Source organism: Aplysia californica, unplaced genomic scaffold (assembly GCF_000002075.1).
Source record: "Aplysia californica isolate F4 #8 unplaced genomic scaffold, AplCal3.0 scaffold00288, whole genome shotgun sequence".
NCBI classification, from domain to species: domain Eukaryota; kingdom Metazoa; phylum Mollusca; class Gastropoda; order Aplysiida; family Aplysiidae; genus Aplysia; species Aplysia californica.
The window spans coordinates 293,760-307,065 of NW_004797558.1; the positions used below are offsets into that span (position 1 = coordinate 293,760).

General features: G+C 40.7%; 1 protein-coding gene across 1 annotated transcript in view; it reads left to right on the plus strand.

Moving 5' to 3' along the window:
- The window catches only part of LOC101853947 (lysoplasmalogenase-like protein TMEM86A), a 24,854-nt gene extending 12,619 nt beyond the window's left edge, over positions 1-12,235 (plus strand). Inside the window, exon 2 of the mRNA XM_005101560.3 lies at positions 6,710-12,235. Within this exon, the coding sequence (XP_005101617.1) occupies positions 6,710-7,438 (729 nt within the window). The 3' untranslated portion in view covers positions 7,439-12,235. The remainder of the gene's footprint in view (positions 1-6,709) is intronic.
- Positions 12,236-13,306: the final 1,071 nt, after the last annotated feature.

Sequence of the window (13,306 nt, forward strand, 5' to 3'; positions counted from 1 at the left end):
AGGGGGGGGGGTCTTTTCTATAGTCGTTTGTTCTTTCGAGGGCGTATATACGACCAAATCTTTCACGTACTTGTCGTGAAAGTATAATTTCTTTGCCTGAACTTGATAGCCATATAGATCTAGATCTAGTCCTTTGATAGGTTGTTGAACTGTGTCGTGTTGTGGCTGTACTCGACATGACGGAGTAGAGAAAAGGAAAGCTACGGTATATTGCTATACAATAGTGCTGTGTCCTTGGATTGAAACTGCCCGGTTGTGCGTGGCGAGTCAGTATACCTGTATTCTTTCAACATCCTGTTTGTTTTGGGGTTGGGTTTTTGTTGTTGTTTTTTTGCTTCTTCAACTCTCAGGGTCATTTTTGTTTTGCAATATCGATACCTCTATCAAAGAGTGTATTACAAAAAAAGACAACAACAATGCTCTCATTTTTCTTACAATCATACCTTCTATCGAGATTATTTGTCTGAAGACACTACTTGGTGCCGACGTGGGGGTCTTTTTTATAGTTAAACTAGCTCATTCTGATAGGACGCTGTGCCCTGCCCTGCTTAGTATGGACTGGGCCTGACAGGCAGGGTCGGAGCAATTCGCCTTTTAAGCAATCTATATTGATATTATTGTACTAAGTCCATGTTTGTTTGTTTTTTTTAGATATTTACAATCTTTTCAGACAAAGACATTGGGCTATTCAGTTGAATCAAGATTTCAGATCTCCCCCCCCCACCCCCTTCACCCTTTAATCCCACCCATTTCACTAGTCAGAGACATTATTTTTGTTCCTCTTGTCTTTCTTTGCGTAAGGGAACTTTTATCGTCGGAAATGTTAACATAGCAGTTCACTCTTTCGTGCAATATAATTGTTTAAGTTCTAACCGCGAGCAGTAATCTGGTCGATGAAATGGTGGTAAAGATTGTTGACATTTTATGCTTTTAAAATGGACCTATTCAGTACCCTCATGTTGAAAGTCGAGTCTCTGATAGTGAAAATAAAGGGATAATGGAACAGTATAAGTTTGAGATCACAGAGCTTTCACCTCGCTTGTGATCATGCACCTGCATCCAGTAGTAGCTCAGGTTCACTTTAAAATTACATTAATTTTGTTTTGTTTTTTCCTTTGGAAAATACCACCTATCATCCCCCCACCCCCACCCCCCCCCCCCTCTCTCTCTCTCTCTCTCTCTCTCTCTCTCTCTCTCTCTCTCTCTCTCAATTGATTAATATACCCCCCCCAAAAAAAAGGGGGAAGAAATTAAAATACCCCGACATGAGTCTGTTGTGCAGTTGATTTTCGTCTTCACACGTGCAGAATTCGTGGAAAGCGGAGGTTCGAATCTTGTTCTTAGCGAGGCCCACTTGTCCCGACGTTGTATTTTTTTAAAATTCGGGCGTCACTGCGCATTTTAGAATGTCAGAGTTCTAACTCGATGACGCTTATTTTTGAGTAATAGGATTCAAAGATTGACATTCTTATAACTGACATGTTTTGACACCTTATTTGTTAAGCGTCAACCTGATTTTTTTAAAAAGTAGATATAGATCTAGGTCAGGTTGTCTCGACCCTCTGACGAAGTGTGCAGAATCTGTGTCAGTAATATGTTGTGTGTAACTCGGTTCTCGCCAAAGCAAAAATGTGATGTTACGTGAAACTCAGTCTCTCCAAGGGCGTGGCTGGTGAGTCTTCTGTTTATGCCCCCCCCCCCCCCCCCCAACCTGCCTTTTCGTTGCTACTAATAATAGTGTTCTGCACAGAAAACTAAACTGGGCTTATGTTTACTTCCTGTGTGCTGCTCTGCTGCTGTCGTACAATGTGTTTATCTACGGACAGGTGGCGCCGAAACCGATGCGCTTCTGGTTTCACGAAACGAAAGCCTGGCTAGAATTCTGAGGCAGATTGTGTAAGGTAATATCAGATAAACATTATTGATCCACGACGGGGAAAAATTTGGGGGTCTACATGATGATGGGAGCCGTCACAAGGGAGTTAACTGAGAGAGTATTATGATTAATTACTTCCATATCAAACATCCATAGGATCGCGTGCGTGGACAGTTCTGTCCTACCTCAATGGCTTCCTGCGGCGGAACAACGTGTTTTTATTGACCCGCTCTCCGTTGCATTATAGATGGCTCACACCTGCTCAGGTTCACTGTAATTCCAGGAGGAATGTCGCTGGGGGCTGACGTGATCACGTGGGTTTGAGAACAAGCTGTTGCTCTATTGCGTAACAGTCGCCTTCATAGGCGGGTTAACTCTATAAGAACGTACCGGACACATAACAAGTCCGATTAGCAGCAGTAACCGAGGCATTGCAGCCGTTACTGCATAATAGTCTTTACAATTTGGAAGAAGAACAAAAACAAAACAAAAAAACAACTGAATATTGTTTTCAAGGAAACATTTGCTTTAACGATGATAAGGAAGTTATTATCAAAATTGTATTCTTTAAAAATAACAATGATAATGCTAATAATGATAATAACAATAATAATGATGATAAAAGAAAAAACAATAGTGATAATAATGGCTCGTCCGTCAATGTGTGACGGTGACAAGTACATACAATTCTACCAGAGAAAAGTTTGCCACATTTTGAGCAATCAAAAGCTCCACGTCCATTTGATTATGTTTGCATGCGCAGCTTGCGGGGTTCTCTCTTGGTTTCAGCATTTCTCTTTCGTGAAACCTCACATGACTTGATAAGTCAGCAGGCCATGCCCTGTGGAACGAGACGCACCCACAGCACTGGAGAAAGGACCCAATCTACCAGCTCCCAAGAGCCGACCAAGTGATAATCTCCAGCCCCAGAACAGAACTCAACAGGCTGAAGCATTACATGTTCTCTCGATTCAAGATCAGTGGTGGACCCAACTGCCCTTGTGGTGCCAGCCGCCAAGATGCACGGTGTATTTTCCAGGACTGCCTACTACTGGATACGGCAAGACAAAAATGCTGGCCTCAACCGAGGGACATGCACCAGAAGTTGCATGGCAGCCCTCTCGACCTGGGAATCACTGCGGAGTTCATCAACACTTCAGGCCTCCCCATCTAATCTACCTTGAAGAACGAAGTATGTGACTTGCTGACCACTTGCTGCACACTTCATTATGTGCATTTTTTTTTGCACCGAAGATTAAGATTTGAGTAAACAGAACTGAGTAATGTATGCATCGTTTTTAGATTAAAGTAAATGGAATTGAAAGATCTGTCGTTTGCATCTTCTTTTTTGTGTGCCCCTATACAACGCGTCCTTGAGTTTTGTCGAATAACCAGAATGCGGGTCCAAAATGAGAACCAACTCTTTGTTTGCTTCTTGTCGCCGACTTGTCCCACACGCGACGTGCATCACTAGAAATATAGGGTTAAAATAAGAAACGCTGTATGTCTAGGGGTTATTATCTTTCTGTTCAATTCAAAAGGTGAAACAGCTGCCCTGCGAGTGGTTGGAGGGCACCACTGGAATAGTTGTACGGTACCTGTCGGCTGGTGCATCCTCTGTCCGCATGTTGTTCAGCTATGCTGTGGGTGATGTTTATTTACTTGGTGGTCTTTACTTTTTCAGTTTTCTATAATAAGGCAGGCGTGGGATTGTGGGCACTGTGTTATCAGTGTATGATTCTTGGTTTGGGAATGGTGGGAGTAGTTGGAAGCATGAAGAAATACAGAGCTCAAAGATCTGCTTCAATCCAAAAAAAACCCAAACTTTTCAGATCGAACAAAAGCGTTTTAGCAGCACTCATGTCGCTGGTCATCGATCTGATTATACCAATCTTAAGCTCGGCTGTCATCGTCTCTGTTGGTGACCTCCCCCCCCCCCATTCTGCATCGACCTCTTCAGCACCCTGCGAAGAACAGTCAACAATAATAGCTTTGGCAGGCACTGACATGCATGTCGCATAGTCTTCGATAATGTTCGCATGGTGGCTGGGGTTACGTGTTATGGATTTATTATCCCTGGGCGAATGCTCCCGTCGTAGGTTTCTATATCGAGTGACTGTTTCCTCTTGTGTTGAGTGAAAATAGATCACAATCAACGGTTCAGTTTCCCTGCAAATCGACATGGTTTCTTGAGCTGAGGGTCGAAGTGTTTTAACTGCAGGGAATTAATCTTGTGAAGCGTTAAGCGTGTAGATGGAATATTTTGTCTCTGTCCTGTAATTTCTGGACCTACCGAAGCTATGCTAATTGTACATGTATCGTGGGCGTACTGTTATGTCCTGTGGATGCCCTGGTGTTGCCATCAATGCATGTGGTCTAACGGTTATACATGTATGTTATTTAGTCGAGTTCTGTAGAAATTCTCCAAGGCTGTCACCTATTGTCGAGGAGAAGAGCGGTTGTCTTAAAACATATATATGGGTGTCTGGGACTTTGTAATTATAATATAAAATGTAAGAGGGAAGTGGGGGTCATCATTTTGTGATTGTTGCGGAAATGTGGTCTTTAGAGCAGGTTCGGTCGTAACGCATGTGGCCTGCTGGGGTGTTGTATAGCGCTCTGCAGTTTAAGTTGGTCGTAATAGGCAGGGCTGAATGAAGCACCCGCCAACATAGTAATCTAAATCGTGTTGATGGGCGGTGTCAAAATATACAACTGGTCCATCTGGTGTTGCCTGTTCGTTTAACTTTATAAATGGGTTTCTGGTTGAAATATGGTCGTTTCTGCAGTAGACTAGGTATCCTCCGTATATCGCATCTTAACCATAATGGGCAGTGCAGGAGTGCGTAGGCGCTTGATCGTGTCACTTTTTGTCGCCGATGCGCGTCACACATCATAATTCTAAGAGCGCAATAACGCTAGTTTATTGCCTACAAAATGGTACATTATTATGATGTCATTCTCAGAGTGCATTAACGCTGATCCATTTCACATAATAGAGTACATTGTAGTGTAGGTTCTTACCCCACTTTCAAGGCAAAGACTGTTAAGAAGACAAGGCCTCTGTTTTATTGTTCGTTTCCGATAGTAAAGAATCGAAAGGCGGAGAAACATGCGCTTAGTTTCGTAATCCCCCTCTCTCTCTCTCCGCTGTGAAGGAAAAAATTAATACAACTGACTCGGCGCCGGCGGCCGATCGATCTCTAGCTGTCCTCTAGTCTTCTCACTGTTCACGGCTGTTGTTGTTGCCCTCATTTGTCCTCGGCGACATTCAACGTCCTGACGTAAGCAGACTGTGGTCTCGTGCCCAACGGTGTCGGGAAGGGGGAGGTGGGGGGAGAGAGAAGGGGCCAGGGGTCACGATCTTGACCCGGACGTCATAGTCCAAGTGGAGGCGCCGTGACCGACTTTGATTTATCGGGTGGTGGCTGTAATCAAGCTCCTGCCCCAGCACATTTTTTGTCCTATTCGTTTCCGGTGTCAAGAAAGACAATGCTTTTCTTTCTTTCTTCTTTCGTCTGAAGCTTCCATCTCGAAACTGTGTTGGTTTTTGTTTTGATATATGCTGTTTGCTGTTTTATCTTATTCTGTTTGTTCATTAAACTTCTATCACGTATAACCTCTCTTAATTCAGTTTATTTATTTATAATTTCTTTTGTGGCGGGTCGAAAAATGGTTGTTTCCTTGCTGGTGCGCCGTATAAATGATTCGTGGGTGGTTGGCGAGTGCTCTAGTGTGGTTTGCTCCTTCTTTCTTATCAAACATATATCGTCCTTATCTCCCCTCCTTTTTTATGTTTGTTACTCCCTTGTAACACCTCTGATCTTCTGGCGCTCATATGACCTTATGCAGTTGCGAGCGCCGTAAAAGCTCTACTAAAACTAAAACAAACTCTCTTGTAACACCTCTAATCTTCTGGCGCTCGAATGATCTTATGCAGTTGCGAGCGCCGTAAAATCTCTACTAAAACTACTTTAAAAAACCACCTATCGTATTTATCTCCCCTCCTTTTTTCTGTTTGTTACTCCCTCCCTTGTAACACCTCTAATCTTCGGCACTTATATGACATTATTGTGTCGCAAATCCCGTAAAACTCCAACTAAAACTTTTTTTTTAAAAAGACTCTTCGACACCTAAACGCTCGGTATACAGTCGTAGTTCCTGTCCAAGACAGCCACCTATTGTCGAAAAGAAAAGTAGTTGCCTTAGATAGGTGGGCGTCTTCGACAGCCTTATTAAACGCAAGATGGGAAGTGGGAAGTAAAACCTAGTCGTTTGCACAGGCGATTGTCCAGGACAGGTAGCCGTTAGAGTAGAGCGGGTTCGATAGTACTTGTTGATGAAGGAGGTTGCCTCCGAGCCTGCACGATGATCACCACAGCTCGCTATGGACTATATTATGTTATGGTTTTTACGACGTGTAGTTATATTCTAATCTCCGACAATGACGCTGTTGGTGGTAGAAGAGCAGTTATATTCTAATCTCCGACAATGACGTTGTTGGTGGTAGAAGAGCAGTTATATTCTAATCTCCGACAATGACGCTGTTGGTGGTAGAAGAGCGCCCATTTCGTAGGTTTTTACACGCCTTCTTCCCCTCTATTGTTTGTCTTGTTTTTCTTCAGCACTAATATTCAGTTCCTGTTTCGATGTGTGCTTCCCTTTACCTGAATAATCAAAGCGAATCCAATAATGCTCATCTATTATATTCAGTTGCAATGTCGATATGCTTCTTTGTACTTGAACAATCAAAACAAATGCAATACTTCTTATTCAAATGTATTAATAATACATGTACTAATGTTTTGTTTTTTGTTTTTTTCTATTTCGCAGCTGAAGAGCGTCGGTCCTAAACTGGTCCCGTTCTTCAAGACAGTTGCCATCTTCTTCGTGCTTTTCGGCCAGGAGGAACGCTCCTCTATCTTCTTCTGCATCGTGAAATGCCTGCCAGTCGTCTCCCTTATCGCGTTTGTCCTGCTGCACGGCATGAGCCTAGACGAGTGTTATCGCTACTCGCGCCGGATCCTGGTGGGCCTCGTCTTTTCCGCCATCGGTGACGCGTTCCTGGTCTGGAAACACTCCTTCATGAATTTCGAGATGGGCCTCCTCAGCTTTGCCATCGCCCAGACCATGTACGCGCGGGCGTTCGGCTGGCGTCCCCTCAAGCCCTACGCCGGTACCGTCTTCCTCTTCGTGGGCCTGTCCGTCTACTCCTACCTGCAGATGTACCTGACAGGGATCATGAGCTACCTGGCGCCGTTTTACCTGACCCTTATCTGCACGATGGCGTGGCGGGCAGTGGCTCGTGTCCAGTTCTACGATGACCTCTGGACGTGGACCAAGCTCTGTGGCTGCATCGGCGCCGTCTGCTTCATGGTGTCCGACCTGGTGATCGCCATCAACATGTTTGCCTTCTCCGTGCCCTTCTCCCACCAGATCATCATGCTCACCTACTACGCCGCCCAGTTCGGCATCTCGCTGTCAGTTGTGGACAGTCAGGCTGATGAGCTGATCCGCGTCCAGAGCAACGAGCCCTTCCGGAGTAAGCAGAAGGCTGGATAAGGACTTAGTTGTAGCCGCGGTTACACTATTGCACTTGATGGTGAGGGTCAAGCAAAGACTGTGTGACTTGTCAGATGGAATTCTCTCTCTGCTGTTTTGTGTCATCTCTTGACTGGGAATAAGTATTGATAGAATAATAATGATAGTCTGTTTCGAAAATGATACCACCCATGCTACAATCAATCCGCATGACTGACTAAACAGCTTAAATTGATTTTTTTTTTAACGTTAGCCATGTTCTAATCTCACTTGCATAAATTTAAATAATTTCGTACGTGGTCCTACGTCGTCAGTTTCTGATGCAGCAGTTACCATGGAGGAAATTTGAGTAATCTTATCAGCTTTTTAATACATTGGGTTTTTTTTATATAAGCCTAATTTTGGCTAAATTATTTGTTCAAAGTTTTCATGAAAGAAATTTTGTGTAGCCTAAAAGTTAATCATTTTTTAAGGCGACAGATACTGCGTTTGACACTGATGACAATATAAAAATGATAGTGAGAACACACCGGCTGATTATTAGGGTTTTTTATAAACTACGTTTTTGTTTTTGGGGGGAGCCAAGTACCCTGTTGAGATGTTTGGTTGCACAAAATAGCAGGGTTGCTCAGTCTTACCCCTCATGGTCTTTGATAAAAGGCGATCACAGTGATACACGCGGCAGGTTGATGCTACACTCAGCAAAGGAAAAGTCATGATTTGGATCTGGATCCAATTCCTATCTTGTTTCGTGTTGAGAATTGTGTGAAGATGTGTTATCCGAAGTTCTAGCTGCTCACAAGAGACGTTTGTCACTGGACTGGTTAGTTTCGACTGTCAGACTTTTCTGGTATTAATCAGACTGTACTGTAAAGATACTCAGATAACCTTCTAAAGGTGTGTGGTCATCACACATCTTTTTTTTCATACAGGTAGTTTCTGTAACATGAAATGTGTGCTATTGTTTGTGCTCTGTGTACAATTTGTATACTTAGCAAAAAAGTATCTCCTTGCAGAATGTTTATTTTGTGTAAAAGTGTTCCAGAACAAACGAAATCAAAAGTTGAAAGCATTATTCTGTGTTGGTAAACATTTGTCTTGCCAAGATTGGTTTTCTTTTGTGTGTGTGTGTGTTGTTGTTTTTTTAATGAATATATATCTTTGGTTGATGCATTAGCTTTAGAATTGGTGCTTTTATTATAGGTGTTGTGGTTGGATTTACTTTGGTACTGAGCACACAGCCGTATTTGCTTCATGGAGTTTTGTGTTCACAGAATAATACCGTGCTCGAGGCCACTTTAAAATGTATCTTGAATTATGTCTTTACTTTACCTGCTGCATTTATTTTTTCAAAACCAGCATTCACATGTACAGTGCAACTAATACGTAATGGGATGCTAACAGTCAGAACTTAGGAGAGTAAACTGGTTTTTATCAATGTAAATGTCATATGAGAATGCAACAGTCTGTGATTCGTGACTGCAAAAAAAAAATATATCTTTGAATCTTGAGTTACGCGGATAGCTGCATTTATGCAGATTGAAAAGATTTTGCGAAGGGTGTAGAAACATACAAAAAAAGGTTATCCCCAGTTAACATATTAATGATGATTAATTACTTGTGTACAATTTTGTGTAGCACTGTTCTATCTTTGGGTTCATACCTTTTTTGAGGTAACAAATTTGATATGCTCCTTTTAGTGCAGATAAAAGTACGTTTGTGGCTCTGATTAGATGTAATAAAAAATGTGAAGAGAAAAGACATGGACAGTATGATTATATTATATAGCAGTGATATTCATGAATGGGAAGTAATCCTTCAGCCGTGGTATTTGAAATCATGTATGGCGTGTCAAATGTACATTGTTACCAGAATACATGCATTGAAAGTTTTTGTTATATAGGAGTGTTTATATACATATATATATATATATATATGATGATGCCAATCGTAGAATACCTTTTGTTTCAACATTCTTTTGCTTGGAGAAAAATCTTAATTGCAGATAATTATGTGTGTGTGTGTGAAAGATTATGTTTATTAAAAAACTGTCTGCACTGTCGATTTGAAAGTCTGTAGATGTGAATCTAGTGGCATTTTGTGTTTTTGGCAGTTTATTATCAGTATTAGATGCTTTGGAAATATTGTATCGGTTTTATTCTAATCTGTGAATGAACAGTGCAGTCCCATTGTTTACTGTCATGTCATGCGTAAACATTGTTTTCCCTAGGAACTGGCTGTCTAGTCCTTTGTATTGTAATTTCACAGGGTTGGGTAAGTCTCAACATAGAACCTTTTTGTATATAGTTTTTGACAGTTATACTGAGATTAAAGTCATGTTTTTCAATTGGTTGCTTTTTTAGAAACCGCTTTCATGATAATGCATCTGCTGTCCTGAGATTAAAAACCATATAGATTATATTTTTAAGTTCATTGCTTTTTCGAGGTTAACATTAATTCTTTCCTGAGAATGCTACAAATTTACTCAGTAGTTTGGTAGTTATTGTTGTCTAGATGTGGGAGAAAGATTTAATATATATGTGAAGTAGAGTGACTCCAAATATTTATTTTTTATTTCAAATTTCTTGAAAGTCAGCTTTGTCCAATTCAGTGATGGGACAATTGCTCCAGTATGCCTTTGCATTATGCTTAGTTTGTGCTAGCTCTATTTATATGAAAATATTGTGAATTTATTTTTCTTTTGTTAAAAGAAAAGTTCTGTTAGAGCTTGGTTAGTATTGTGCACTTTTGTTTTAAATAATCTTATCAGCTCTCATCATAGCACTGGTTGCATCAGATTATAGATACTATTTGACCAGGGAGTTGCATGTTGTGTTACATGTGAATGTTCTGGAGTGTTTTAATTTTTTTTACCTCTGCTTCACTTAAACCTTTACCTCAGGGGATGATGAAGGAAAGTCATGCAGTAGAAAGTACTTTCAATACCGTTGTGGACACTTGTACACATATTAAGAAAGATGGTGTCTTCTGCCATGCTCCCCGTCATTTATAATCGTAGTTTTGCCGGAGAAAGGGTTCGGACAAATTGGGCATTCATAAACAATTTTAAACCATAAATGACGTTTTATGTAGCTAATGTAATATTTGGTCTTCAAATCAGAAGCGTATCATTTATGGTTTCTTTCATTTTGTCGTACTTTTATTTTTCTTTGCAATGTGGGAGCAATAATGCTTTCATTTTTTTGTAGAATTGTCTGTTTTGTTATATTTGAAGGTGTACAATTAATGCTTTTTTTGTGTGCGTTTGTTCAGAATGCTCACACAACTGAAAATGTTTACAATTATCACGCAAGAATCAATGCAGCCTGCTGAAGAATCACATACTGTGGAGACAGCAATCTTTTTCTTTCTTTTCTTATTTTCACTTGACTTTTGCTTTTGTTTTGTCAGCACATTCTTCTTATCATCGCTGGACACATTTTCATTTTTTTTAATGTGAAAGATATACTCAATTCATTTTTTCGATTTGTTCTTGGTTCCTTATTCATTTTTTTTTTTAATGCTCATTATTAAGTGTTGTTAGGATGAGACCATGGCTTTCACTTAATGTATTTGGTTTTTCTCATTTCTTGAAAAATCATGGAGAACGAAGAGCCTAATCCTAATTCAGGATTCTTCTCTTTGTCTTAACATGTGGCGGGAGAATGTTTATCTCAAGAAACTAAGCTGTGGCTGAGTTTAATATTATAATTTCTTCTAAAAGTAAAGTGTGTAAGTGGATACTAGTCATTGTTTTTCTTTCTTAAGTTAACATTATCGTTCTCAAGTTAAAACTATAGTATGATGGGTTTTTTATGTTCTCATATATATTCTGTTCCTGAGCTCCCTGGCATTTTCTTCAATAACTCTCTTCTCAGACTCTTTAATCTCAACATTATGTGCACTCACAATTGCCATTCTTCCATTCTTTGGCTCAGATCGTGAAGGTACACATAGATTTCTGCTCTTCACCAGTGGATAGAAATTTCTCTTAAGGCCTGCTCCCGTCATGTATGTGCGGCTGTTTTTGTTCCACTTTTTTTCTGTATATGTGTTAGATTTTTTTTTCGGACTCAATTTACGCTGTTTGTTTGTTTTTTTTCTTTACTCTATAAAACAAAATGTTATTGGGATCCGCTGTTTTGATTCCTTGGAAATGCATTTTGCATCAATTAAATTGTAGCATTATTATGCCAAAAAAGAGTTTGATTCTATAATAATTCTATTCGGAATGAATGTTACAAGTGTCACTTTTGTGCTTGTAACTTCTTATAAGATATAGTTCCTCCCTTATAAAACCGAGGTCTGCTCTTGATGAATGTCTGATACGGGTATATCTAGTGCTGTGTATAACAATAGGTAGTAGGAGAGTGTGTATGAAGACACATTTTTCTTATGACCTTTTCTTTGTTGGAAAGTTATATCTATTTTTTGTTTACTCTCCTCTTACCGCTGGTGTTTTTTTTCTTTTTTTTTTTTGTGTGTGTGTTTGTTGTTTTTTTTAATTATTGATTTTTTAAAAAGCAAAAGACAGCATCTTGAACCATTTTAGACATTACCATAAATCTGAGTCTGTTGGGTTCTCATAGTGTATTATGATGATAAAAATGTAATGTAAATACTGTACGGTACTTTGTGCACGGATTTTTACTGTTATTGCCTTCCATTACATCATCTGTGTTTTACCGGATCATCTTTCATCACCTTTAACCTTTTTATCTGGACATTGTTGGTCTCACCCTCATATATTGTTCTTCACGTGCATTGTACATGGACTACCAGTCTGGGGCATTTCTTCAATAAACATTTTGAAGTGTATACAATCGTTTCTCTATAATTATTTATAGATATCTGATTAAATTATTTTATTTCGTATACGTTTGCAGTAGAGTTGTCTCTGTTTATTTTAACGAGGGGATGGGGAATATACAGTATACAGTCTTCAATTCTATTTTATTTCGTTTCTTATGCAGGGTTAGCTGAGCTTTACATTTTTAACAGAGGAGAGGGGGAATAAAAAGACTTGACCCCCAGTAGGACGTGCAAAAGGACTCGTTTGTTTAATGAATTCTATGGTTAATGGGAAGCAGAGGTTTATTGTATCCTAGCACCCCCCCCCCCCCCCCCAGAAAGAAAAAAAAGATTTTTAAAAAGCACATATACAGACCTCAACCTAAGCTAAGGACCACTTGCAAACACTCCTAGTTGTCTTCTTGGGTCGACCTGCAAGTGGGCGTTCTTGGACTGACCCAGTGGCTTGATGGAGCTGCCTCAGGCGGACAATGACAGAGTGTGATACTGCAAGCCTTCTGGCAACTTCTCGGGCTCCAACTCCATCCGGCAGCCATGCCATAGCTCTGGCACGATCAAAGTGTCTCAGCCTTCGTCATGGTCGCACGTTGATGCGATACTGGATTTTGCGCAAACGGCGGCTTATATTGCCACCAAAGTGAGCACAGTTCGAGACCGTACGTCAGTGTATGGTCTGGTTTAGTTTGCTCCTTCTTTCAACTTAACATCTGTCAGGGAGCTCTCGTGGCCTAGAGGTTAAGGTGTCTGCTCTATAACAATGTTCTGTTTTCTGCTTTCGTCTACATTTTCTGTCCCCACCCCTCACCCCCTTTGCCTCCTCCTGTGGGCTCCTGACTCGTTCTGCAGTCTTTCTACTACTACTCTTTGGCTCCTTGTTACTGTTGTCTTTCAGCCACACTCCTGATCTCATGGTAGGAATACGGAAAGATCTACACCTAGCCTTCTCGGACAAGGGCGAAAAATCTCGGAAGCCCCGTGTGCAGGTTGCGCACGGGGGCTCTCGTGGCCTAGATGTTAAGATGTTGGCCTCTCATTCAAAGGTCCCTGGTTCGAATCCGGGTAGCGACCGAAAATGTT